General features: G+C 47.5%; 1 protein-coding gene and 1 long non-coding RNA gene across 2 annotated transcripts; one reads left to right on the forward strand and one right to left on the reverse strand.

Moving 5' to 3' along the window:
- The first annotated feature begins 7 nt into the window (after window positions 1-7).
- LOC141413673 (uncharacterized) lies at window positions 8-15964 on the forward strand. The gene is made up of 3 exons (XR_012438438.1): window positions 8-140; window positions 7523-8698; window positions 9065-15964. It is a non-coding gene; the product is annotated as an uncharacterized lncRNA (long non-coding RNA).
- Window positions 15965-17010: 1046 nt separating this feature from the next.
- Window positions 17011-24628, reverse strand: Sstr2 (somatostatin receptor 2). Its single transcript, XM_074045234.1, has 2 exons — window positions 24398-24628; window positions 17011-20267 (listed from the first exon to the last, which is right to left on the reverse strand). The coding sequence occupies exon 2, from the start codon at window positions 20176-20178 to the stop codon at window positions 19069-19071; it is 1110 nt and encodes a 369-aa protein (XP_073901335.1). The 5' UTR covers window positions 20179-20267; window positions 24398-24628; the 3' UTR covers window positions 17011-19068.
- Between the last annotated feature and the right edge of the window lie 1527 nt (window positions 24629-26155).

The raw sequence follows: 26155 nt of genomic DNA on the forward strand, positions 1-26155 counted from the left end.
GCAGCCCGCCGGCCACTTCCGCCCGCCAGCCCCGCCCCCTGAGCCGCCATCTTGGATGGGGGCGGAAGCGCTTCCGCTCCGCCGGCAGCCATGTTTGTTTCGGGATTTAGGGACGCGACGGAAGGCCCGGGCGAGTGGTGGTAGGCGGTGCTGACCTTGCATTGCTGTTTTTATTTTTATTTTTTAAATTACTTTTTGGGGTACTGGGGTTTGAACTCAGGGCCTCACATTTACTAGGCAGGTGCTCTACTACTTGAGCCACTCCGCCAGCCCTTTTTTATGTTGGGTTTTTTCGAGATAGCGTCTCCTGAACTGTTTGCCCAGGCTGGATTTGAACCATGATCCTTCTGATTTCTGCTTCCTTAGTGGCTAGGATTACAGGGGTGAGCCACCGGCACCCCGCCTGTTTGCTACTTTCTAGGGTCTTAGCTGAGTGCAATTTTAGAAAAAGCGGAGTTTGAGTCCGTTTTTGTTCATTGGAATGGGTTATTTGCAAAGGCTGTCCCGCAAAGGGTTTTTGCTTCTTTTGTTTCTGGTTAGTTTTTTGGGCTTTTCCATTTTTGTCTCAAATCATTGTTTAGCCACAAAAGATGTTTCCCTTGATACAGCCTTCCAGTCAAGAAAGGGCAACGGGAACCACCATAACCCCTGATGGGTGGGAAGACTCCAATAGCTGATCCAGTCCTAATAAAACTTGGAGATTCTGGGTTGTTTTTCCTAAGTCGGTTGAAGACCCTTAATTTTAAGAGTTTTTTAATGTAGGATTTCATACCTCCAGTAAGGTAGAGAAGATGGTTTAATGTGCCCACCAGCTAGGTTCCACACTTACAATCCATCTCAGGATCAGCCTTATCTACAGGCATCCTGGTTTCCCCTCCTGCCCACCACCTCCATTATTTTGAAGCAAATCCCAGACATCAGCGAATTTCAATCTGTAAACAAACCATTAGCTTATGATGCTCCAGTTTACCTCACAGTAGGTGAGCTGTATAGGGGCACCCTTCTTAGTTTACAGATGGTTAACCTGAGACCTTGAGCGGCAACTGGATTTACTCAGTGTAGTTTCCGAAGCCGGTCCACAAGAGCATCTAATTTGATATATGCATTAGCTCTGTCTGCAGGATGGGTAGGACTAATATTCCCATCCTATGCATGACAAAAACCCAGGGAATAAGTAAGTGACCTAGGCCTTTTTTTGAATTCAGATTTTTAAGTCCCTGGCCCTTTTTTATTTTGTCAGGTTTTCCCCAAAACCCAGAAGCCCCCTGGTGGTTGGGCTGCAATTTGCCGTCTCTGAAACCCCATTCTGCAAAGGGGCAGTGACTGCTGTTCCACTGCTGAGCATTTGCAGAATCTGTTCTGTGTTTGGGGAATTCATCTCTGTCTGGCAGGATGTTTACTCGAGACTCCTTACAGATCTGTGCAGGCCTCTGATCTGCTACCAGCCCTCTAGACACAACCAGCTGGGGCTTCAGTGGACTAGTGATAGTGGAGATTCCATTCTGGTGTGGTAGCACAGGTACAATCTACAACAGCCACTCCCCAGGCGCAGCAGGGTAGTGGGACCAGGTGCAGCTCCCATGTACCAGTGCTGGTGGCAGCTGTGGGCATCACAGGATGTTCCTCCAGATTCAACCTGGGGCATGCTTCATTTGGGTTCAGAATGTCCATCTTCCTTCTGTTCCTGCCTGTCCTCAGTCCTGTTCCCCAGCTTTCCAAGAAGTTTTGTGAGTTGGCCAGTGTCTTGATGATAAATTTCATTTCCTTGAAAATCATAAACCAGGGCCTGTGGGTTGCCACAGAACACAAACTGACTGTGGCTCCTGAAGCTTCCAGCTCTGTGAGAGTTTGGCTGAGCCTTTCTAAGAGCAAGGGCGACAGTGCCCACATGTCAGTTAGGGTGGGGCCTCCTGTGGGGTGGCTTGCATTTGTACATAGTACCTGCAGTTTCAGGTAAAGCAAAGGCCAAGTGCCGGCTGACGGTCTCTACTGCCCAGTGTGTTCTGAAATTAGGGCTTGCTTTCTCTGCCTTTCTGCTGTTTCCCTGGTCAAGTTCCCTTGACTGTCCTGAAGATGCCACTGTTGCTCCTCTCCTTGCAGAACCAACAACTGCAGAGGCTGTAGCAAACTTTCTCCTTAGCTTGGACACTGGAAAGGCTCCTGGGGCCTGCAGGAAGTGTGTTGACTCTGCTCTCCAAGCCTCCTCTCCTTTCCCCAGCATTCAGGGAACAGCCTCGCCTTCTGCATGTTAGCTGGGACTACCAAAACCAGGGACTGGGCCAAGAGCTCAGCTTCAGCAGCTGGACCAGGAACAGTGCTGAGGAAAGAGGGGACAGAGATGAGACCCTAAAGTCTTTTTGCTTAAGATATTAGGAGGCACAAGTTATTGCCGTAGCTCAGGAATGAGTGTGGGTGTGTGTTGAGTGTGATTCTTCGTGTCAAGCTTTCATCTGTTTACCTTAAGTCTTTAGTTTCAGCATTTTAAATATCAGATGTTTAACAGACTATATTTAGATTATCCTGGGCCCCTGAAATCAAACTTAGGCATTCTGCTCAGAATAATAGGTGTGATTTTGAGTACCACCGAGGCCCTCTGCATATATTATCTCTGATTCTCTCAATAGTCTTATATGTGAGTGGCATGGCCACTCATAGATGAAGCCAAGGTCCAGCAGGACCAAGTAACCCGAGGTCACAGAGCTGGGCAGTGGCCAAACCTGTCTCAAGATCCCAGCCAGTCTGACTGTAGAAGCCCTTGATCTTTCTTGTTGCATGATTAGCTTCAAAGAAAATGTCAAACTATCAAGAGACAGACACTTCTGAGCAACATTCAGACAGTTCTCACACTAGTCCTTGCCCTCTGCCCAAGGGAGGGTCTCTGCAGGTTTTTGTTGGTGGTGATGTTTTTTTGGGGGGTTTGGTGGTCCTGAGGCTTGAACTCAGAGCACAGTGCTTGCTAGGCAGGACTCTACCTCCAGCCTTGTTTTGCTCTAGGTGCTTTTGCATAGGTCCAGCCTGGACCACATTCTTTCTTTTTATGCTTCATGCATAGCTTGGATGGCAGGCACACATCACTACACCCAGCCGATTTGGTTGAGATGGGGTGTCACTTACTTTCTGCTGGGCTGGCCTTAAATCAAGATCCTCCCAATCTCCACATCTCTACAGTTAGACAGGCAGCTTGGGGATCCTTAGGGATTTGGGAATTTAGGAATTTGGGGTGGCCATGCCTGATGGCCAAGTGTTGGCATGTTGGAGGGCTGTCTTTCTAAGCTGGGGACATGTTCTGACATATTTGTCTTTGCCAGGTCTGTCAGTATGTATTCTTATCTTATTCAGAACATTCAAACAGCCATGTATTTTTTCTTTTTTTTGAGACAGGGTGTCTCTATGTAGCCCTTGATTGACCTGGAACTTGAGATCCTCCTGCCTCTGTCTCTCAACTGCTGAGATTACAGACATGTGCTACCATGCCTGGCCTCTGCTTGCTTTTCAATATGAATATAGAAATCAAGCCAGAGTAATGCTTAACACAGAAGGGTTTTGCCATAGTTTGGATGCTGAGTCTCCCCCAAATTCCCATACAGTAAAGGCTCGGTCCCTGGTGTGTGTTATTGGGACCTTAAAAAGGCGGGGTGTAGTGGGAGGTCTTAGGTCATTGGGCAGATGCCCTTGAAAGGGATTCTAGGGCTCCCCCTCGCTCTGTTTTGCTTCCTGGCCTTGAAGTTAGTGATGTTTCTCTGCCAAATTCAACCACCACAGTGTGCTGTCTCGCTACAGGCCAAGAGCAGTGGGGCCAACTGATCATGAATCGAAACCTCCAATACTGTGAGCCCAAACAAACCTTTCCTCCTTGTAAGTTGATTACCTCAGGTATTTTGTTATGGTGACAGAAAACTGAATAACACAGGTTTCCAACAGATTTTCACAGATACCACATGCTCTTCCTTGGTGCAATGTGTGGTCTGACATCTGGGAAGGGGGTTCTATGGACTTTGGCTCTCAGACCAAATGATGCAACAAATATTTGCAAAATATATCATCTTATATGTCACATAATCCCAAAGTATCTACACAAAGGGTGCACTGGAAAAGGCACAAGGCTCTTTTAACATCAGTTGCCGAATATTTGAAATAATAAGACCAACAAAGTTGATAAACAATTTTATAAACAATAAGATCAACAGTTCCCATCCATATCGCCCCTTGTTTCAAAGCCTTCTTGATGTAAGGTGAACATTTCTGCATGTCCAGTAGAATCTGAAGAGTGAGCCTGTGCCCAGAGAAGAGATGGAAGAGACATGATTACTTAGGAAAATGAAAATGAGAAATGGAAAAGGAGAAAGCAAGAAGGAATAAGGAGAGGAGAGCAGTCCAATCACAAATTAACAGAGAAGGGCTGACAGGACGGCTCAAGTGTTAAGGGTGCCTGCCTCGCCAGCGTGAGGCCCTGAGTTCAGAGCCCACTGCCATCAAAAAAAGAAAAAAATTAACAGAGAAGAAGAGAGAGAGAGAAATTTGATGAAGGACAGAGTGTGTCAATAAAAATCATGTTGGGCTGAACAGAAGATTGAATTCTACACCATGGCCTGGTGATAGCCCCTGTGGGATTCAGACATCAAATCTCCCTTGACTGAGATGCCGATGGGATTAAGAGAGCCTAATACAGTTGTCTTGACATCTTATCTTTATGGCAGTGTTTATCAGCCTGTGTCTACTGTAGGTGACCTTTGTGGTGGAAGGGGTGGTTATTTGACTTAACTGTTTGCAGATACATGAGACACTGCCTTCAACAAATAGCCAGGCAGGCATCGCCCCTGTTGAAGGGAGTCCCTCTGTCTGGGCTTCACATGTCTTTAGCACCTGGGCTCAAGATGGTGATGGCAAGGTTCCCACTCCACTCGTCATGTCCTCCACTGTCACGAGGGTCCATTTGATTCCTCTGTATTAACTGGCACTGTACTGGATGCAGTGGGGAACACAAAAGGTTTTGTTTGGTGTGGTCAAAGTGGTAGTAGGCTTTACTAGGAAAGGAGCACACCTTCAGTAGACTCAAAGCAGGTTGTCTCTAGAGTGAGAACAACAATTATTTCTATTCTTGCACCATTTTTTATTGAGGTGGAAGGGGCTTGGAGCATTAAGTCCCTTGGCTAGGGTAGGTCTGCAGATTTACCATGAACAAAATAATTGGGTCCACCTGACCCTGAGGGTCTGGTTTACAGGCCTGGGTCTTTGTTGTTGAGTAAAGAGCTTTTGTTTCAGGAACTGATATTGGATGACCTTGGGGGTGGAGGGGACTCAAAATGTCTTGGGTCATCCCATGACCTTCATAGGCTACTTTGACCTTATCAGGGGCTGTTAAGAGTTGGAAATTTTAATTACAATGTTTTTTCTCATAGGCCTGGAAGAACTGTGCATTTTAGGCTTCCTTTGCATGTCCCCATCACTTGTGGCTAGCTGCTACCTAGCATTCCCCACTCAAGGACTAGGGAACCTAAAATCTCTAGGGAATGGGGAATGGTGTTTGGCTACTTCCTGCTGATACAGGCCATAAGCTGAGGTCAGGAGTCTGTTGTCCTTGTCTCTGTCAATGGGGACAGACAGCTGGGATTCTTTGAAGATGAAGACCAGCAGTAGTTGTGTTTAAGGAGGAGGAACCATGTTTCAAATCCCTGCACAGCTTCTGCCCCTGCTCCCCACACCCTGCCTCTTGTCCTCCCTTGCTCAACTCCAGACTTCCTGGTCTTACTTTATTCTATAAAACAAGGCTTGGCTCACTCCTTCCTAAGGTCTGCATTCTGGCTGCTTCTTTTGCCAGATCACCACATAGCTGTCACCTCCTCTGGGAAGCCTACTTGAACCACCCTAGTGTAAAGGAATTAAAAAATAACACTTGTCATATGTCCACTATGTGTCAGCCACTGTCAGAAGCCCTGAGGATGAGTGACCTTATTCAGTCCTCCTGGACACAGGAGCCCTCACAGGTAGATCCTGTTCTTATCTCCACTTTCCTGGGGAGGGAAATGGGGCCACAGAGGTTTTGTAATTTGCCCGAAATCATTGAGGAAGTAGCAGAGCTGAGGTGTAAACCAGCTTTCTGGCCCTGGAACCCATGTCCTTCATCGCCAGTCTTTATTGACTAAGTATTTCCTCATCGCTCTTGTCACTGTATTGAAATTACAAGTTCATTTATTTGAACTTTTTTTTGTTTTTGGCAGTACTGGGGTTGGAACTCAGGGCTTTGCACTTGTTGACAAGTGTTCTACTATTTGAGCCATGCTCCCAGTCCTTTTACGCTTAGTTTGTTTTTCAGATAGGATCTTTCACTTTTGCCTGGGTTAGCCTTGCAGTTCAGTCCTCTTACCTCTGCCTCCTGAGTAACCAGGATTATGGTTTGTACTACCGCACCCAGCTTGTTTTTGAGATAGAGTCTAGCTAACTTTTGCCCATCTGGCTTCAAATCATGATCCTCCTGTCTCTGCTTTCTGAGTAGCTGGGATTATAGGCATGAGCCACTTCACCTGGCCTTCATTTATTTATACATTTTTAATTGGGTGTCTCCTATAACAAGGATCAGAGACCTAATCTGTCTTGTCTCAATGAATTCCCAGCTTCTAGAACAGTCTCTGGCATACAGTACACTCAATATTTGGTGAATGCATGAATGATAACTTTGTAATAAAGTAACTTATTGACATGCTAACAAATGTGTGAATAGTCACATTACACATTACCCTGTAGTTTCTGAATATGACATTCATTTGCTCTAATTTCAAAAATACTTCATTCATTCATAGTCCAATTCTAACATCAGCCTTCCCCTCCTGCTCCATTTATGAGACTTCTTTGGATTTTTGAATTGTTGCTTATGGAATTAGGAATGACTCCATCCATGTGAACCTTCTAGTCTCTTGTCTGGATGTTTCTGGGCAGCATGAGTCTATTTGCACACACAGATTTATACTCCAAGATAGCAATACTGAAGGTCAGCATAGATCCAAGAGAGAGGTGGTCCCTGACCACTGGCTGAATGTCTTCCCTGGGAGGACAGAACTCTGCATATTCCAGGGACACTGCCCTCATCTGACCTAGAGAAATGCTGTGGCCACCACTAACTATTTAATACTCAGCTTTGGTGACAAAAGTTGGGGGAGTTGGCTGTTTTCCTCTTGGGACCAGCATGACTGGAGAAAGAGCCTGGAAGAAGCCCCTTTCTGGTCTCTCTTTCCTCGGACGGGCCACGGCAGGGTCATGTCCCATCCTGGGATTCACACGACTTTAGGACTCGGGTCAGCCTACCTGGGATGGAAACTGAGTTGTAAAGTTTCTTTGGTTTTGTTTAAGCTCTGTAGGATAAATCAGAAACATCAAACCCACTTGGATCGGGCTGGATGATAAGGCTTCTCAGACAGGAGAAAATTTGTAATTTGGGTCTTTTATAAATAGAGCTTTGGGGAAAATGCAACCATTTGACTAACTTGTATTGAATAGTCTGATCCTGGTTTTGTTTCTTTGTTTTCAGGTGCTGGAGATTGAACTAGGCTCTTGAACTTGCTAAGGAAGCACTGTACCACACTCTTAGCACCTGCTTTTGTGTGTGTGTGTGTGTGTGTGTGTGTGTGTGTGTGTGCTAGGATGTTACTATGAAGTCCAGGTTGGCCTGGAACTCTCTATGTAGCCCAGGCTGGCTTTGAATCAACAATCCTCCTGCTTCTGTCTCCTGATTACAGGCAGATTACAGGCATGTGCCATCACAGCCAGCTATGTTCACTTTTGGGTGTGCTTTTGGTACAGATGAGGAAATAGCAAAGTACCCTACTAGCACTTTACATTGGAAATGTTTACATCTAACATTGTAGCTTGCAAAGAGACCATGAGCAGGATTCTCTGATGTCCATGCTCAAAGCAATGTTGAGCCTCTGAGTACTGACCACCTCCAGTACCATGTGAAGGGCTGGAAATGCCAGCCACTGTCCTTCTTCCAGCTCCCCACAATCCAATGGTTATTTTCTGAATACCTTAGGATTTAAAGTTAGAGCCCTTCTAGCACAGAAATACCGAGGGCCCCTCACTTGTGCTTGTATCTTGATGGAAGTGGTTATTCAATTTTTGGTGCTGGGGATCAAACCCAGGGCATCGCACATGCTAGGCAAGCATTCTTCTTTCACTGAGCTACAACCCCAGCCACTCTTGGTGGAAGTTTTAATGACATTGCTCCAGCCATTCTAAGACCATCAGGGGGGATAGCTTGACATGGGGATGGAGTTCTGTACTTTCTCTGTGGGCCTCCTCCGCTTACCCTATCCGATTTGTAACCCCCTCTGCTCCATGTCCTGGAGGCCTTGCTGGCGCGCTTGCTGTCTGACTTTGACGGACTCAGCCATGGGGATGGACGGGATCCCATGAGATTCTGGTGAGTATGTATTACTTTACTCTCCCTCTGGGGTCTCTTGTCATCCTTCCACCCTTTTGCTCTAGGACTGGGCAAAGCATGCACCCCGACCAGTCTCCAGATCCCTCATCCATCCCTTGCTGACTCACTCACACCTGACTACACCTCTGTACCTCGCTCCTGTGTTGAATGATATGGATGGCTACAGGTCCAAGATAGACAGTGGCATCACCAGGCCCCGGCCATCCTGGGTCCTGCACTGGAGGAAGATTTAAAACACAAAAAAAGCCCACTGACTTGTGACAGGTATGGAACTGCTTGGTTTCTAGACTGCTTTGGCAATAGAAGGCCTGTGTAGGGAGGTGGGAGGCAGTCCCTGGCCCACACTGGTGGAAGCCAAAGTGTGGTTAGGCTTAGCAGAGAGGTCAAGTCCACTATCTAGAAAGGGACACTCCTCATGCAGTGGAAGGCGTGTGCCACCTTTCTGCAACCACCTTCAGTAGACATAGTTGCCTTTGCTCTCCTGAACCCCCACTTGCTGTCCCATTTCTAGTTTCATGAGCGTCACCAATGGCAGGATTAGAAGCCAAGGCTTAATATTAGCCAATTTGGGGAAATGATCACCTGTTTAACAACCAAGAAATTTCTGGCCTTTTTTTGCTCTGATCAAAGGTGAGGAGAGCCTGCTGTGAACAGTCATGTGCCTATAGCATCAGTTATCCAGGAAGTTGAAGCAGGAGCATTACCTGAGCCCAGGAGTTCAAGGGCAGCTTGGGCAACACAGTGAGGACCTCGTCCCACCAAAAAAAAAAAAAGGTGGGGGGGAATCTAATCTTTACTGGGTGCTTCTTTCTGATAATGTGACACATTTAAGGAAATATTTTTCTTTCACCCAATCTGAAATTCTGTGAAGCATGAGATGTTATGCCTATTTTTGCAAAAGCGGAAGTGTGGCTTCAGGAACATCAGATACTTCCTCAAGGTCACACATCAGGTGGAAGGGCAGCTCAGAGACATGGTTAGCTTGGATTCCGGGCAAGTGACATAGTTGCTGTGCCTCAGTTTCCTTGTCTGTAGAATGGGAATCTTACAGAAATTGAACAAGATGATGCATATCAAGTGCTTAGAATGGGCTTGGTGTGTAGAGAGCAGCCAGTTTGGGACTTTCCTTTCCTGACTTTAGCAGTCTAATTGATAGACTATTTAAGCAGCTGGAAACTTACTTGGATTTGGGTGAAAGTGGGATGAAAAGATGATACAGCTGTTTTCTTGGATCTAATTTCTAAACTCTTGGCATTTCTCTGTAGTTAGTTTTACTGTCACCAAGACCTGGCATGGCTTTATGGCACTGTAGATCACTGCTTCCATGTCTGCCTTACAATGATTTAGCTAGCTTAGTTAGACAATGTGGAAGAAACCCAACAGGGCAGCCTGTGGACAAAAACAAGACAGGCCAACAGCTGCCTTTTTTCCAAGCTTTTTTTTCTTTTTCTTTTTCTTTGGTTCCCAAATGATAGCTGAGAACTTGTCAGAATCTGGACTTCATAGGCTTCTCATTGGGCTGAGTTTTAAAACAAATTGTAAGCTTCGAAAGTCCATCTCCACTTCAGGCTCTGGGGGAAGTTGGAAGATTGGGTTGTCGCCCCTTTTCCTTTCAGAGATGAGTTCCTATAGCTGGCTTAATGCACAGACCCCAGTCTGAGTCCCTCAGACTAAGAGTGTGATTTTGCTGGGTACAGTGACTCGAGCCTGTAATCCCAGCTACTCAAGAGGTGCAGACAAGAGGATGGAGGTTCAGGATCAGCCTGGGCAAAAGTTAGCAAGACCCCCATCTCAACAACAACAATAAAAACCAAGCTGAATGTGGTGGCACATGCCTGTAGTCCCAGCTACTTGGGAGGCACAGACAGGAGGATTGTGGTATCAGACCAGCTAGGCAAAAGTTGAGGCTCTATCTGAAAAACTAAAAAGCAAAAAGGGCTGGGGGCATGGCTCAAGTGGTAGAGAGCTTACCTTATAACCTCAAAGCCCTGAGTTCAATTCCCAGTACTAAAAAAAAAAGAAGAAGAAGAATGTAATGTCCTGGGAATGTGTTTTATAACACTGTATACTTGCAAATTTTGTCTACGAAGTTAGTCACTAAAGAAAGCAATGTTTGCCTCTTTTGTTTTCTACTCTTAGGACTACAGTCACTTTTGTTGCACTTTTTGTTTGCTTTGCAGTACTGAGGTTTGAACTCATACTTGCTAGGCAGGTACTCTACCATCTGAGCCACTCCACAGCCCCTATACAGTCACTTTTAAGAGCAAATAGGAAGGTAAATTTCTGTGACAGAGAAACACCCACAGTCACAAAGGCTCATTCGGAAGCTATTCCATCTGTGCACTGGCAATGCAGAGCTGGCAGAGCAGCAAGAAGAACCAAAATCAAAATGCCGTAAGAAGGTGCAAAGTCTAGGACAGGCTCCGTCCGCACCTTTTCCTGCCATGGAACTGCCAACTACATCGGGTGGTGGAAACTTTTTGCAGCCTGAAGGCTTCTCCTGGATGTCCCAGGCTTCCTGTCCAGTTAGCCTTCAAAGACGGGCAGCAAGGAGCTGGAGGGCTTCGTGATCTCCACCACAGGACACACAACAGTGTCAGCCCCACTCAAGATCCAAGGAAGGGCTGTGCCACGTGGGAGCATGTGTTAAGAATCTTCCCTCTCAGGGTTGGGGATTTAGCTCAGTGGAAGAGCACTTGCCTGGCAAGTGTAAGGCCCTGAGTTTGGTCCCCAGCACCGAAAAGAAAAAAAAAAAAGAATGTTCCCTCTCCTTTGGCGATGACTGCTTTCCTGTTTTTAAAAATCTGCGTGAGTGACACCCAGAGAGTGACGCTGGGCTGACTATGGAATAGAAGGAGGAGGACGGTCCAGCCAGCTTTAAGAGATCAGCTCCCCACACGCACTGCTCAGCAGTGGGAGACTCCAATGTGTGTGTAGGGGGCGGTGAGGGGGGAGTCCCAGTCATTCTGGGCAGTCGAGTTGTCCAGCATTTCTTGCTGGCAGTCAGATGGAGTGAGCCTGGCGGCTGCTCCTGAAACCTCACAGGCTGCCTGGGCTGGCTGATGGCTTCCAAGTGGGAACAGATGGGAACTCAGTCTTCATTAGGTGGTTGTTCTAACTAGGAGTCTTTTGCTCCTGCCCACCTGTGTATTAAACTGCTTCTGTCAAAGGCATATGATGTCCAAAAAGAGGGAGAGATGGAGAAAGAGGGAGCCTGGATCTGGACCACCGACACTTCTGCTACTTTGAGCCCTGAATATCGGTTCACAGCCACATTTTATGGAAATTATGTGTCTCTTAGGAGAGGCTTAAAGGAGTTATTATGGGGCTCTCAAGAAGAGAAGTTACTTTTAAAAATTAAATATAAACTCTTTAGAATGCTGCTTTTGTTTGTTTGAGACAGGGTCTTGCTATGTAGCCTAGGCTGGCCTGAAGCCCTCAATCTTCCTGCTTCTGCTTCCCTAGTGCTGGCATTACAGGCGTGACCCCCACACCCAACCTGAGAATACTGTATTGAAATACAGGCGGAAGGTATAGTTACAGGACATGAATGCTGATGTACTAAATTTAAAAGATGTGACACTCTGGCTCGATTTCACCAAGAGCACCTAGGCCTCTGTTGACCTTGACACTTTCTTTTGATATGGGGTCTCACTATGTTGCCCAGACTTGAACTCCTGGGCTCAAGTAATTCTCCAACCTGAGTAGCTGGGACTACAGGTGCATGCTGCTGCCTGCACCTAGCTTCCTTTAAGGTGAGACCAACTTCAGAAAACAGACTTTCCTGGTGAAGGGACCTGCCACACCAGTGCCTCACTTGGCTCTTCTCCAGCAATTAGGATTTACTTTATTGGTCCTGGAGACAGTAAGGAAGTCCTCAAAACCCCTACCTTGTAAATGCTCATTTCTACCAGCTAAGAACCATGTCGCTGGTTGCCAACCCGAACTGTGTGTCTGCTCAGCTTGACTGGAAATATTCCGGTGAAGGCCAAGGAGGAATGGACTTGTTGTTGAAGGAAGCCCCCTGCAGAGCCTCACACCATGTGGCTGAGGAGCCTCATTCTGCTGCCGTGGACAAGACAAGCCCTTGGAACTCAGAGAAAGCAAAAGGTCATATAAAGGGGCGGAGATGAAGGAAAGGGAAAGAAAGAGTGCTTCTCTGTCACCTCTAGAGTGCATCTCTGGGGAGTGTGGAAGAGCCATTTAGGAGACTATTTTAATCTGCTGCAGAACACTTAAGCTGAATCCAAAGTAAGAAATCACTGAGAGCAGGCCTTCTCTCCATGAGCGTCTGGCACGCCAGGCTTTCAGCACAGCTGGAACTCCGCAAGCAGGATTAAGCTTGAGCCACAAACCCTGGAGATCAGACTCGGCTTGTCCCAGAAGGGTGTGGCAGTGCCCTCTTGCCCGCCCAACTGGCAGGTATTGAGAAAGTCAGTGGCTGAGCTGATGTAGCCACCCTCGGCCATAGACATGAACCACAGGAGGACGACGAGTGAGGGAGACCTGCTTTTACACCCAGGAGACCCGAGTAGAGCCGTCCTCACAGGAAGGAAGGGAAACGCAAACTGTTTGCTTGGTGGCTGAGACTCACAGCTTTGCCAAAGCACTTGACCGCTGTTTTGTGTTAAAAAGCATGGGTGGGGCTGGGAGCCAAATGTCTGTTAAGGACCTGGATGAGGAACAATTTAAAAATTATTTTCAGTGACTTTTCTGCAAAAACATTGCATGCAGAAGTACACAGGCTTTCACTTGGTTGACTAGTGAGGAAGATTGGGAGTCACCGTCCACACCCTCTTGCCAACTCTGTTTTTTAAAACTGAGATGGCCAGTTATAGCAGGGCCGGCCGGCTGGGGCCAGGCCTGCATTCTGGGATCTAGCACAGAATCCTGTGTGTAAAAACTGTGTGATGTACACTTCCCTCCCCACTTTGTGATCAGTCTAGAAAAAAATGGTTGCAGTATCCCTAGATTTCAGATAAGTTCATCAAACTATTGTCCTCTCCCTCCATGGAAGGCCATTGCAGAAAATGTCCAATTCAGGCTTCACCCAAATGACATAAAGTGTGCACTGTGTGTCACACCTGCCTCCCACGTGTATTACATGTGCGCCTCATGTGTCCAGGCATTCACAGCACAGGCACATGCCCGAGTGTTTCTGCTTCATGCATGTATATCACCTGTATCGTGTGTTCCAATGTAGAACCTGCATGCAGAGGTACCACGCGTGAGTGAGTGTGTGTTCTTAGGGCACGAGCTAGAGTGAAAGAACAATGGCGGCGGACCTGAGCGCCTTAGAACGCTGCTTACTCCTCCTGAGAAGGGGATGCTGGTTAACGTTGAGACAACAGTTAAGCCTGGCTTGTGCTGGGTGAGGGCCATTTGGGTTTCTTGTTAATAATCATAACGCTGAGAAAAATGTCAGCTCACTCAGTAATGAACATCCCCCTTACCTGGGGACAAGTTGGGATCCACTAGCCATCCGTGAAGCAGAGGGAGGGCTGTCCGGGAACGGCCTTGCTGGTCCCATACTGTCCCTCCTCACTTAAGACTGGTCAGTGTCGTTCCAGGGCCCCTGCACTGGACCTTCTATAATCTGTTCTTGTAGGGATCTGTGTCCAGGACTAAGGCAGTCTTCTTTGGTAGACCTGGCAATCCCTAGGGCTGGGCCCACTGTAGCCCTCCCTTCCTCTGTTCAGTGATGTCACTGCCAAGGGACCTTCTCCATTGCTTAAGCAAATGGTGGCTCCCATCACCAAATAATTGGCGTGCACAAGGCCATGGGATGACATTTCAGGTTTCTTTGGAAGTGGGCCTTGTGGCCCATCTCTGACGAGGCTTTTTGAAAGGGTCAAAACCAGACCATAGGGTCTGTCCCTAACCAGAACATTCTTCTTCTCTTGGTTCTGGCCATATCAGGAATGGAAGTGAGCCCTCAGCTCACCACATACCCATATCCCACCAAAAACGTCCATGTCCACCCCCCGGCCCCAAAGAAAGAGATGTAAAATGAAGAAATGAAGCCCATCCTCATCTGCATGTCAACTACATCTCCATCCACTAGAATTGAGTTGGGGGCCTCAGTTTTCTCATGCTTCAAGTTTTTTTTGGGGGGTGGGACTAGGATTTGAACTCAGAGCTTCATGCTTGCAAAGTGTGCATGCTACTGCTTAAGCTACACCTCCAATCCATTTGGCTCTGGTTATTTTGGAGATGGGGGGGGGTCTCAAGAACTATTTGCCCAGACTGGCCTTGAACCACAAGCCTCCCAATCTCAGCCTTCCAAATAGGTAGGATTATAGGTGTGAGCCACCAGCCCCTGGCCCATAAGTCTTTGTCCTACAGGAGGCAGGTGCTTGCTGAGCTGGGTGATCCAGCTACAGCATTTCATTTTAATGACATCACCCTCACTTCTATCTTGGGAGAATCAATAATGCTTTATAGTCGGTTTGGCTAGGTCTTGGTTAATATTTAGCTTTGTTTTTAAGCACAGTCCAAATAGGTACAACCCAAGATACCTACGGGAGAACAGCAAGCTGACCGGCCAGTACTGCTGCTGAGTGGACACGGATGAGCAGGCCTTGGGGGTGGCCGCGGGGTGCTTTCAGATGGTATTCTCAGTGTGAATGGTCACCAAATCTGTAACAGCAGCTGTGATTTGAACATGTTCCCTGGTAACTATTTTCTTGATGAGCTACTAGAAAAAATGAGAGTCTCCCCCTATGAGAATGTTCCCAGGAATTCACACAGAGGAAACAAAATAACTCTTAGGTAAAGGGTTGCTTTGCTAGAACTTTGGATGAGAAATTTGGTGTTTTTTGAATCTGGCAAAAATGTGGATGAAACGAGTGGTTGATTCTAAATCATGACTGATAAGCTCAGCTGTGGACCTGTCACCTCTTGTGATTCTGTGATGAAACACACTTCAGAAACACTTATCAGGCTTTCCCCATCATAGATAGAAACTTTGCATGCTTCTCTTGCCACTTTTCTTCAACAAGGCCACAGCTCCTGTCTTCCTTCCTGCAGTCTTCATTGAACAGTCATATTTGGAGCTATTAGGAACATTTGTCTCAACAGCCATTGTCCCCCTTCCCATTCAAGTGACCTGCACACTTTGCCAGCACACACTCTTACCTAGCGCAGCTGGGACTGAAGGCTTTGGCAAGCAACACTCAGGCTCTATCATGGAAAGGAGGTTAGATTCGTGTAAGCAAATAGAGAGACCAGCTCACTGCTAGCTCTGGAAGTCCCAACCACCAGCCCACAGTCCCCCTCTACAAGCAGTTTCTCCATCTTCTGTCCTCTTCTTGTCATCAAAGTTTGCTCCAGCTTATGGCACAAGCCCCACCAAATTTCAACTCCATGTTCAATGTGACCCAATTGTCTGCTACCGAAACACAAGCTAACACATTCAACAATGGCCACGATGTCAGGAAATATCTTAAACAATCCTTACATTCTCACTAAGTCCACTTAGGATTTGGCTCTCACCAACCATGGCCAATGGAAGGAAGTAGTGGCTTGCAGACCCCAGGTGATCAGATCTCCCAAAATTGATGGGGTGCAGTACTTCTTAATTCCCTCCCAGCATCCAGGTTTATCTTCATGATGTTGAATTGAGGCAGAGATTAAATTTTTTGAATTAAAGTCATGTTAACATTTACATTAAAAACTTATTCCCTCTTTTGGATAAAAACCACAGAACAAGTCATCCTTGAAATAAAATCTTTCAAAAGATGGAGAATGCATTTCCAGATAGTGGAAACCTGATTGCTGATTTGGATGGAATTACAGCACTGATTTCTTTTTTCTTGTAGTGCGGGGATTGACCCCAGAGCCTTGGGCTTGCTAGGCAAGTGCTCTACCCATTGAGCCACACCTCTCAGCCATTTTGTTTGTATTTTTTTGTTTTTGATGTAGGGTTTCACTAACTTTGCCTGGGCTGGCCTGAAACTTGTGATTCTCCTGCTTCCATCTTCTGAGTAGGTGGGATTACAGGCATGTACCACCATGCCTAGTTTATAGCATTGATTTTGAGGGTCCTTTCTGCCCTCAAATGATTATCCTATTGTTGAACATCCCCACTTACTGGGTGTGCATTCATTTTGAGGTTGTGGATGGCTGCTTTGAGTCAAAGCCTTTGTGGACACAGCTTCTCTGGTTATAAATGCCATAGAATTACTCTTATCTGCTTTGAAAATGTTTGTCAGTTCTTGGTCCTTTGGAATCATTTCCCTAAGTAAAAAATCAGCACTTATCCAAAGACCCTGGGACATCTTATGATAATGGTGAAAATGAGTTTACAGTGCTTCCTGCAAATCTTTGCTTTATGTTGCTTAAAGAGAAAAAGAAGCTGTGTTCAACATGGCTGCCAGGAAGCAAGTCTAAGTTGAACGTGCAGCTGACTTTGTCTTTAATAGCAATGTGCATTTTACTGTATGCATTTTTTTGCAACAACTTTCCCTGTAGTCTTGTCTTATAACTGTCCCTCTTTTATTTTGTATCAATTTATGTCAATCATAACCCTCATTGAACATAATTTCCAAGCCACAGTAAGTACTTTTGCAAATGAGATGGTGCGAATGATCCAGACAGAGAGAATCATATTGACAAGGAGGAGAGCCACAGGTGGAGCACTTAGTCATTCTGACCACTTGCTTAGGGAGCCCGAAGAGGAGAGCTCACTCTTAAGTACGGTAAAATCTCTGTGTGTGACATTAAGAGCAATGCTTTCGTATAGAAGTCATAGCTGGTGACACCTTGCAAACATCTATCTAAATAGTTCTTTTTGGGGGGTGGGGGGTGGGGGAGAAGTACTGGGGTTTTGAACTCAGAGCCTCATTCTTCCATTTTTCAGATAGGGTCTCATACTTTTGCCTGGCCTGCTTCAGACTAAAATCCTTCTACCTCTGTCTCCTGAGTAGCTAGTATTTCAGGCATGCACCATCACATCTAGCTTGCTTCTGGAGATAGGGTCTTACGAACTCTTTTGCCCAGGTAGGTCTTGAACGATGATCCTCCTAGCTCTGCTTCCCGAGTACCTAGGATTACAGGTATGAACCATCACACTTGACCCCAAGTATGTATTGCTTCATATTCTGGAAACTGTGATCTGTCAATAAAATGGGTATTGCCTCTTTTCTTATTGCTTATAACAGCCTATCTACAGTTGGGAAACAAAAAAAATGCCACTGAAGGTGTGAAGTGCCTGTCACAGTAGTTCTTGAGAAATAGTTCAGAGAGACTGTAGCATAAAAGTCATGACACTTCTGTGTGTACAGTCAGTGACGAAGGTGGCACGGCCACACCTGTGAAGGACAGGGCTCCTCCAACGTTCGCAACTGCACATTCCTGTATATTATACACACTGGCGAGTGGGTTTTATGAAGAGTATCCTCAGGTCCTCAGTATGCACTGTGATTTTCATAATGTCCAGCTTTGTATAAAGCCCTTTTGAAAAGTCCCTTTGAGGAGTTGTTGAATTACATTTCCATTTTCCTTCATTGGGAAGCCAACTCTGGCATTTAAGAAAGCAATTTCATGGTTTCTCATAAAGGTATCATTTTGCTTCATTCTTATTCATTTATTTGCATGGGGTGAGAATAAAATTGTTTCCTAACAAGAATCCCAGTCCATTGTTTTGCCTTTCGGTTAGTGACTTTCTCCCGTTTGGCTCCCTAAGAAAAAGCAAAGCAATTTGAGAGGAAAAGAATGCAATCTTGCAATAAAGCAGGCTTTTGTCTTGATAAATACAATGATTGATGACCGCAGCCATTTAAGTCCTTTTGAGTAAATGAGTAACTGAGTGTATCTGAGAACAGGAAACTTTGAATTTATATTCTAAATATTCAAATGTTTTCTCCTTTTCTCTTCTGACTTTGACCTAACTTGCCTGAAATTAATGAAACAAATACCCAGGGGCAGAGGCAGGTTCTGTGAGGCTGGAGGCTTACACAGCTTTAGGGGGGCCACCTAAGAGAAAGAATACAAAAATATCTTACTTCCACAACTCTTTTTACAAAACATGACTACATGAATTTAGCACTCAGGCCCCTCCTGGGCCTTGGAAAGGCTTATGCAACACAACAGATCCCTGAATCTCAAACTTGATTAGCCTCGCGGTAAGTCCATTTCTTCAGGCTCCATATTGTGGTAAATGTACACTCTGCTATACACTACACACACTTGAACTTGCTATGCTGTGTGCACGATCACAAGACACTTAGGTAACGAACATACAGAGACTAGGTAGTAATGTACAAGCATAAATATCAGAACACAAGATTACATATTGTGTGTAAGCACACATACACACAGGTAAGTCTTTTTTTTTTCTATTGTTGGGCTTCAGCACTTCTAAAGGTGATACCCAGGCATGAGTTCCTCATCTCCAGGCTTTGAATTGTCTGCTTGCATTTAAATGTTCACTTTAAGGGAGAGGTAATAAGTGTAATACATTAGCTTTCGATCAGAGAAGCCAACTCAAACACTGTTCTCTGAAGTGGAGTCATGCTGAGTAGTCCTCTGTTCTAGGAGCCAAGTGTGATGCGTGGGAGGAAGGAAAAGGGTGAGAGCCCATTGCCAGGAAGCAGGGTTTGTCTTGTTTTTGTTTTTGTTTTTCTCCAGGCAGTTCAGATACTGGTTTGGAGGTCTCCATTGAGGAGGGTCCTCTGGGTCTCTGTGGTCTCATTCAGCCGGGATTTGTCCTGCTTACTGTCACTCCGTTCCCCATCATCTGTGCCACTCACCTTGACCAAGCAGAGAACATTCTGGAAGCTCTTCTTGAAGTTGTCAGATAAGAAAGCATACAGGATAGGATTGGCACAACTGTTAGCATAGGTGAGGACCACCACAAAGTCGAACATGCCTTTAAGGGCTGGGGTGGGATCGATGGCCACAGAGACGGAAAAGACATTGAATATGTAGAAGGGGAGCCAGCAAAAAATGAAGACAGCCACCACTATGGACACCATCCGGGTAACCTTCCTCTCAGACTTTTTCCTCTTGGAGGATCCCACTCGGATTCCAGAGGACTTCACCTTGATGATAATGAACAGGTAGCAAAGACAGATGATGGTGAGGGGAACCAGGAACCCTAAGATGAAAGCGTAGATAATGAACCCCGTGTACCACGCCCCAGATTCACCTGGCCAGTTGATGGTGCAGCTGCTTCGTCCCCACTGGTTGCTCCGAAGGCCAGCATATATCATGATAGGCAAGATGACAAGCAGGGAGATGCCCCACACAGCCACATTGATCATCTTGGCTGTCCGGGGTCTCCTCCACTTGGCCGACTTGATGGGGTGGACCACAGCTAGGTAGCGGTCGATGCTCATGACTGTCAAGCAGAAGATGCTCGTGAACTGGTTGATGCCATCCACAGTCATGACCACTCGGCAAATGGCCTTGCCAAAGGGCCAGTGGACCAGTGCTACCTGCATGGCCAAGAAGGGCAGTCCTAGCATGAAGAGCTCATCCGCGATGGCCAGGTTGAGGATGTAAATGTTGGTGATGGTCTTCATCTTGGCGTAACGGAGGATGACATAAATAACAAGCGTGTTGCCACACAGCCCAATGATGCAGACCACAAAATATATGAGTGTGAGGACTGCATTGCTCGTCACGTCGTAGTATGGCTCTGTCTGGTTTGAGCCGTTGGTTGCCACCAATGAACCATTGAGGTCAAATGGAGAGGACAGCCATGCCTGGCTCCCATTGAGTCCCCCTTCCGCCATCTCCATGACTGCTTTTCACTCAGTGTAGAGCCAACCAGCCCAAAGATCTGTTCTCACCTTAATGGGCCCTGGAGGTCAAGGATCCACTGTGACATCTGGAAGGGAAAAGGAAGAGTGGCCCATCAGTCCTAGGCTGTTTAAGCTCTCACCCACTTTGCACCTTTCTGGATTTTCCTCTCACACAGACTCTTAAAGTAAAAAACGTGTTATATCTTTCTATATCAATGGTACAGCTACCAGCCCACCCTTGTGGGCTGCTGTGCAGGTGTGTTGTTATTTTCCCATGGTGAGGGAAGGATTGGGGTAAGCCATCATCTTTGATGATACTAGTGGGGTCTGGTTGCAGCTTCAAAGACAGACTTTGACCCCTAAGGAGTTGACTGGTCCAAACTGTTAAAAGGCAGGGTTTGGAGAATTTCAGCCCCTGACCTCAGAGAGGTCTGAAGCTGTCTTTCTGAACCTCTTACCCTGCAAGGAAATCTATGCAGACTCTCCACCTGCTTATCTTTCCATTCTGCAACAACTTGATGGGAAAATCCCAGAATATAGAGGGAGAACAAACCTGACCTCCACTGTTGAGCCCCTGTGACCTGGGGCCTGGCCTCCTCACTGCTCTAACTCCTGTTAACGCAGGCTGTTGTGAAGGTTAAATGAGGAGAGGAATGTGGAACACCTCTCCTGGTGTGGGGCTCACAATCAGAACTTCATAAATGTTATTTTCCCTACTTTTTTCCCTCTACCATCTCATTATCTCTAATTTATTGAAACCTGCCTACACAGTGAAACAATTTATAGTCTTCAATATTAAAAATAAAAGTCTGGCTCACTTTTGTTTTTAAAATATGTGCTTTAGTTTAGTTTTTTTTTTTTTCCACTTTTGTTTCTCCAGTACCCAGTGCTTGACCCTCTCATGACGAGGAGGACCTCACCTAAGTCCCCTGAACTGGTGCTACTCCAGGGTGTTCCTAACACCCTACAGAACTTGCCTGCAATTCCCTGATTAAGGGCAAAACCAGGAGCCCCATAAGGGATACAGGGTCTTCGTAGATGTGAACAGAGGGTTCCAAACCCTGATATAGCTCATTCACACCCACTATCTCTTTCCTCTCCCCAACCATCATGGGGCTGGTAATGACTCTCACTTTAAAGATGTGGAAACTGAGGCTTAGATAGTTTCAGCAACTTGCTTCCATATTGTTGGAACTGGGATTTGAACGCAGGTCACCTAGCCCTAAGACTTCTATGCTTTTCATGGTGTCACATCTGATGCTCAGTGAAGAGAAAACAAATGGCTGATACTTGGGCTTTGGTTTGAAGCAACTCACTTCTGTGTTACCACCAATCTGAGAAAAGATGACACTATTGGCTTGACTTGCACTATAAATCAATAGGTCATCCCATAATTAAATGATTTATCTACAGCCTACTCAAAAAACACTGGGGGGCTTCTTTGTGCTCGGCACAAAAACATGGATGGTACTCATACTCCACCCAGGAGGCAGTCATTTAGTAAGGAGACAGGCATGGAAGCCAGCTCTAGTAGGGTGGGAATTGCACCCAGATAAGAACAAAGGATGTCAGATGCCTTCCTTCCCCAGGGGGATTCAGACAAGCATGCTGAGATGAATTTGAAGGCATCATGGACATGTGAGGAGTGAAGCAAGCAGAATTGTGAGCCAGTGGCTCACACCTGTAATCTTAGCTACTTGGGAGGCTGAGATTGGAAAGATTGAGGTTTGAGGCCAGCCTCAGCAAATAGTTCCCAAGTCCCCATCTCCAGAACAAAAATGGACTGGAGGTGTGGTTTAAGTAGTCAGGCCACAGAGTGTGAAGTCCTGATTTCAAGCCCCAGAGTGAAGCACCACGGTACTGGAGGCATGGCTCAAGTGGTAGAGTGCTTGCCTAGCATGTTCCCAGGCCTCAGTTAAGCTGACCAAAAAAAGACAAAAACAAAGCAAGAAAACAGGGCAGAGGGTCAATCTAAGAAGAGGGGAGATGGCCAAGGGGTGGTGTATCCAGCACACAGTGAGGAATAATTCACTTGGATACTACATTTCCTTCCAGCAGGGGACTTTTCCTGTTACCCGAGTGTAGATCAGAGAGTGAATGCTTAATGATGAGAAAGACTGCAGATAAACTGAAGGAGGCTCTACCAGCAGCAAGTACCAGAGTATCTTTGTCCTCACTGCCTCTGATTCACTCTACTGCCCGTGCGTCGCTTATTCCTTCCGTGCTAATTTTCCCACCACATTGCTGCCTGCAGAGTGAGGTCTGGGCTTTGTGGCTGATGTTTCTGCAAGGTATTTTAGGGATCCAGGATTTCACATCTGCATTGGGTATAAATGTGAAAGCTGGCAGCTGGTAAAACCAGAAGCTGGAAAGAAATGCTTTTAGTACCCTGGGTTAACTTAGTTGCCACTGTGTTTTAAACATCTTGTCACTTACTTAATTCTACAGACCCAGAATCCTGTTCAAGCTGCCTGCAATCAGCATGTTCATTAACCATCTGCTTTGCTTGGGGTCCCATCTATGTACTGTGAATGGTCACACTCCAATGGCTGAAGACCCTGTCTAGAGTTTGGGGGATGACGGTAGTGCAGGGGGTGTGAGGGAGGGCTGAATGCTGTTTTCTAGCCTTAATTGCCCTTTCCAGACCAAAGTGCCTGGGGACAGTTTTTCCTGAAACTGGCAGAGAAGTAGCACACCTCCACTTTTGAGAGGCAGTCAGGGCCAGGGCTCAGAGCCTTGTTCAAGGTGGAGGAGCAGGTAGGATAGGGAGCAGTGGGGAATAGGGCGGGGTTGGGGTGTGGGGGTGGGAGTTCCTTCAAGGAAGAGCTGAGCTTAAATATGATGAGTATTATTTAACAAAGAAGTCAGCTTGCCTAAGCCCTCCCTGTGACTTCCGTTTCGCGTTTGTCCTACAGAATGTGGACTCCAAATGCCAGCCAGTCGATACTTGTTGAATTGTGGTTAGATTAGCTGTATCAGTAACTTTGATTTTCTGCTTTATTTTCTCAGGCCTTAGAGTTGTTAGATACTGGAAATGGCCTGGTTGTTGGTTTCCTCTGAGATGAATCCTGGCTCTGTTAGAGAGGAGGGTGGCAATGGTCTCTTGCCCAGACAGACTGCAGTTCCCCCAAAGGAGAGTTGGGGTAGGGACCCCCTAAATTCTACTTAGCCTTAGCTTCTCCCATCTTCCCACTATCTTTCTCCCATTCAAATCCCCACTTCTGCTCCCTCCTGAAACCCAGCCTGGTCTCTCTCTGAGGCTGGAGCCTGAACCCTCATCGGCAGAGAGACAACAGCCCAGTGTGGGCCACCGCGGAGCTACAGCACCTAAGAAAAGCCCCGGCGACGTTGGCCAAAGGGGAAGGGCGGGGACAGGCGAGTGTCGGGACCATGAAGGTGGTTCTGGAAAACCCTCCGCCTCGCCATCAACTCGCTGACCCCCGGAGCAAAGGTTTCATGAAGCATCCCCAACAATTTCCAGAAAGGCGAAGGGAGAGAGAAGGCTGAAGTGCCAGCACATCTAGCTTCTTAACGCAGAGGGGACTGAGGTGCCAGAGACAGCTGGGAGCGACGACGGTCGCTTGAGGACTTAGACATTCAACGGTTGGGGCTCTCCAATCTAGGCAAACCATGATCTCTGCCAGGGACGGGGAAGCCAGACCCAGACGCGTTCCATCCGCCTCCCTAGTGGGCGAGGAAAACCAGGGGAGACTCTCCTTTCCTCCGCTCGTTGTCCCCATCAGCTCTTCAATCCAGGCTCGGGATGTCTCGGGGTGCACATCCGCAGGAACCCCGCGGTGGCACCTGACACTTTCCCACCACCCTGGCCTCTCTCTTCTTGCACCAGAGCTCTTTTGGAGGTGGTTGGGAAAGAAGTTGTCCTCATCACAGCTACCACCTGGACACCGGAGCTGCAGGGCATATGCCACGCACACGTACAGAGGCTGTGCAGACAAATCTTACGGTCCCCGACTCACGCCGGGGTACCTGCTGTCGTTCATTCCCACCACTATCACCCTAAGGCACAAGGGCGCAGAATCGTGCGCCGGGACCTACAGCAGGTCGCACCGATGGGCGCGCGATCATCAGCGCAGATGCACACAGGTGCCTAAGTGCGCTTCTCTCTATCCCTCCATCTCTGTCCCTCTGTCTCCGACTCTGTGTCACACACGCACATGCACACACATACCGACACGCACACACACACACACCTCACCTTGCTTTTCCTGGGCAATCCGTTAACTGGGTTCTTCGGGTGCCCAGGAGCGCAGCAGCTCGGCAGATGCCCGGCGACCGGGGCTCGCAGCCCCTCGGCCTCCTTGCGCCGGCTCCCGCCGGCCCCTTGCGCGTCCGAGAGCCTCCCTGGCCACAGATCACCGGCGCCCTGGCGGACTGGCGCTTGGACTGGGGTGGCCCTGCGAGCGAGCGCGCGCGCGCCGCTGGTAGCTGCGCGGCTTGGACTGGCCCAGGCGGGCGGGAGCCCCTCGGTGCAGTTCCCCACGCCCCCCTCGCGTTACGTCACAGCGGCTTCGCTCCGCCCCCCGGGTCCTGTAGGAGGACAGGGGTGAGACAAGTGGAGAATCCTGCTGATGGCAGCCGGCGGAGCTCGCGGGCACCGGGGGAGGGAGGGGAGCCCACCTGCATGCGGGGGCGTGAAGGGTGCAGCGACTTCGGTCTCCTCAGGACTCATGGCAAGGACACGCTCTGCTTTTCTCCGATTTCATAGAATCGGTTCTGTTTCACCCAGCATGTTCCACGCAGCCCGCGCGGCGGCTGGGGTGACCCAGACTTGCTCTGGGACCTCTTTAATGTTCTTAGTCGCACAAGTTTGCAAAGCGGCGTCTTCCGTGGGCCAGTCCTGGGCTCAGGGCGTAGGGCTAAGATTGCAAAAACGGAGAGGGCAGAGAGGAAAAAGAGCCAGGAGGAAAGCACTTCTCCTGCAGCTGCCAAGGCTTGCAGGTGTGTGACTGCACCTGGGTTCCAAGATTCAGCTCCAGGAGCCATCAGAGGCTCAGGGGGATCGAAATCCCACGCCCCCCAGAGGTCCACAGTTGGAGGCTTGGGGGCCATACAGCTTTAGTTGTCAGTCAGCACCTGCTGGTTTGGCACAGCACGGCCCATGTGCCCGCGGTGCCGGGAGCAAAGGGGACCAGAAAGAAGTGGGAGATGTGTCACCTCAAGTTGCAGCTATTTTTTTTTTTTTACTGCAATGATTCAGCCTGTGTTCCAATAGTTTAATAAGTCATAATTAATCCTGCAGCCCCTTTTCCTAGCCCTCCTCCAAACTCTCCCTCCCTCTCCCTCCATCCCTTTCCCTCTCCCTTCATTCCTTAACCCCCGACCCAACACACACACACACACATACATACATACATACATACATACATACATACATACATACATACATATACATCGTCCTAGGTAGAGTTTTAGAGGATGAGAAATCGGAAAATAAACTCCGGTTAGCTTTCTCCGTGGACTGAGCTGTCTTGCTCTGTCCATCCTACTGATAATCCAATTTCCAGCTCACTGGTGAACAGCACAAGTCCAGAAGCCATTTAGCAGTGGGGCAGCACCTTAGATGGATGAGTGACATGGGAAAGGAACCACCAGGTAAAATAGCAAGGTGCTGCTATTCAGGATGGAAATCAGGAGCTACCACTGGCTTCATCTCTTTCACATGTTGCCATCCTATACACAGGGGTTAGGTGGGAAATGGTGGAGTGACTGATGTCTCAGTCAGCCTGGGAGTCAGCTTGCCTTTAGACTCCTGTGTACAGGGGTAGAGGGCCTGGAATGGGCAGTTCACTGGAAGAGAGGTGGTCCCTGCTTCCTATTTGCTGAGAGTAGAAGAATAGTCGTGGAATTGAGCTCAGGGAAACTCCAAATCCTCTGGCCACATAGTCGTTACAACACCTGTTGCCACCTCTAATTTAAAACCAAATACGCTACTGGTTCCAGGGAAAGAGGGGAA

This window comes from Castor canadensis, chromosome 11 (assembly GCF_047511655.1).
Source record: "Castor canadensis chromosome 11, mCasCan1.hap1v2, whole genome shotgun sequence".
Lineage (NCBI taxonomy): Eukaryota > Metazoa > Chordata > Mammalia > Rodentia > Castoridae > Castor > Castor canadensis.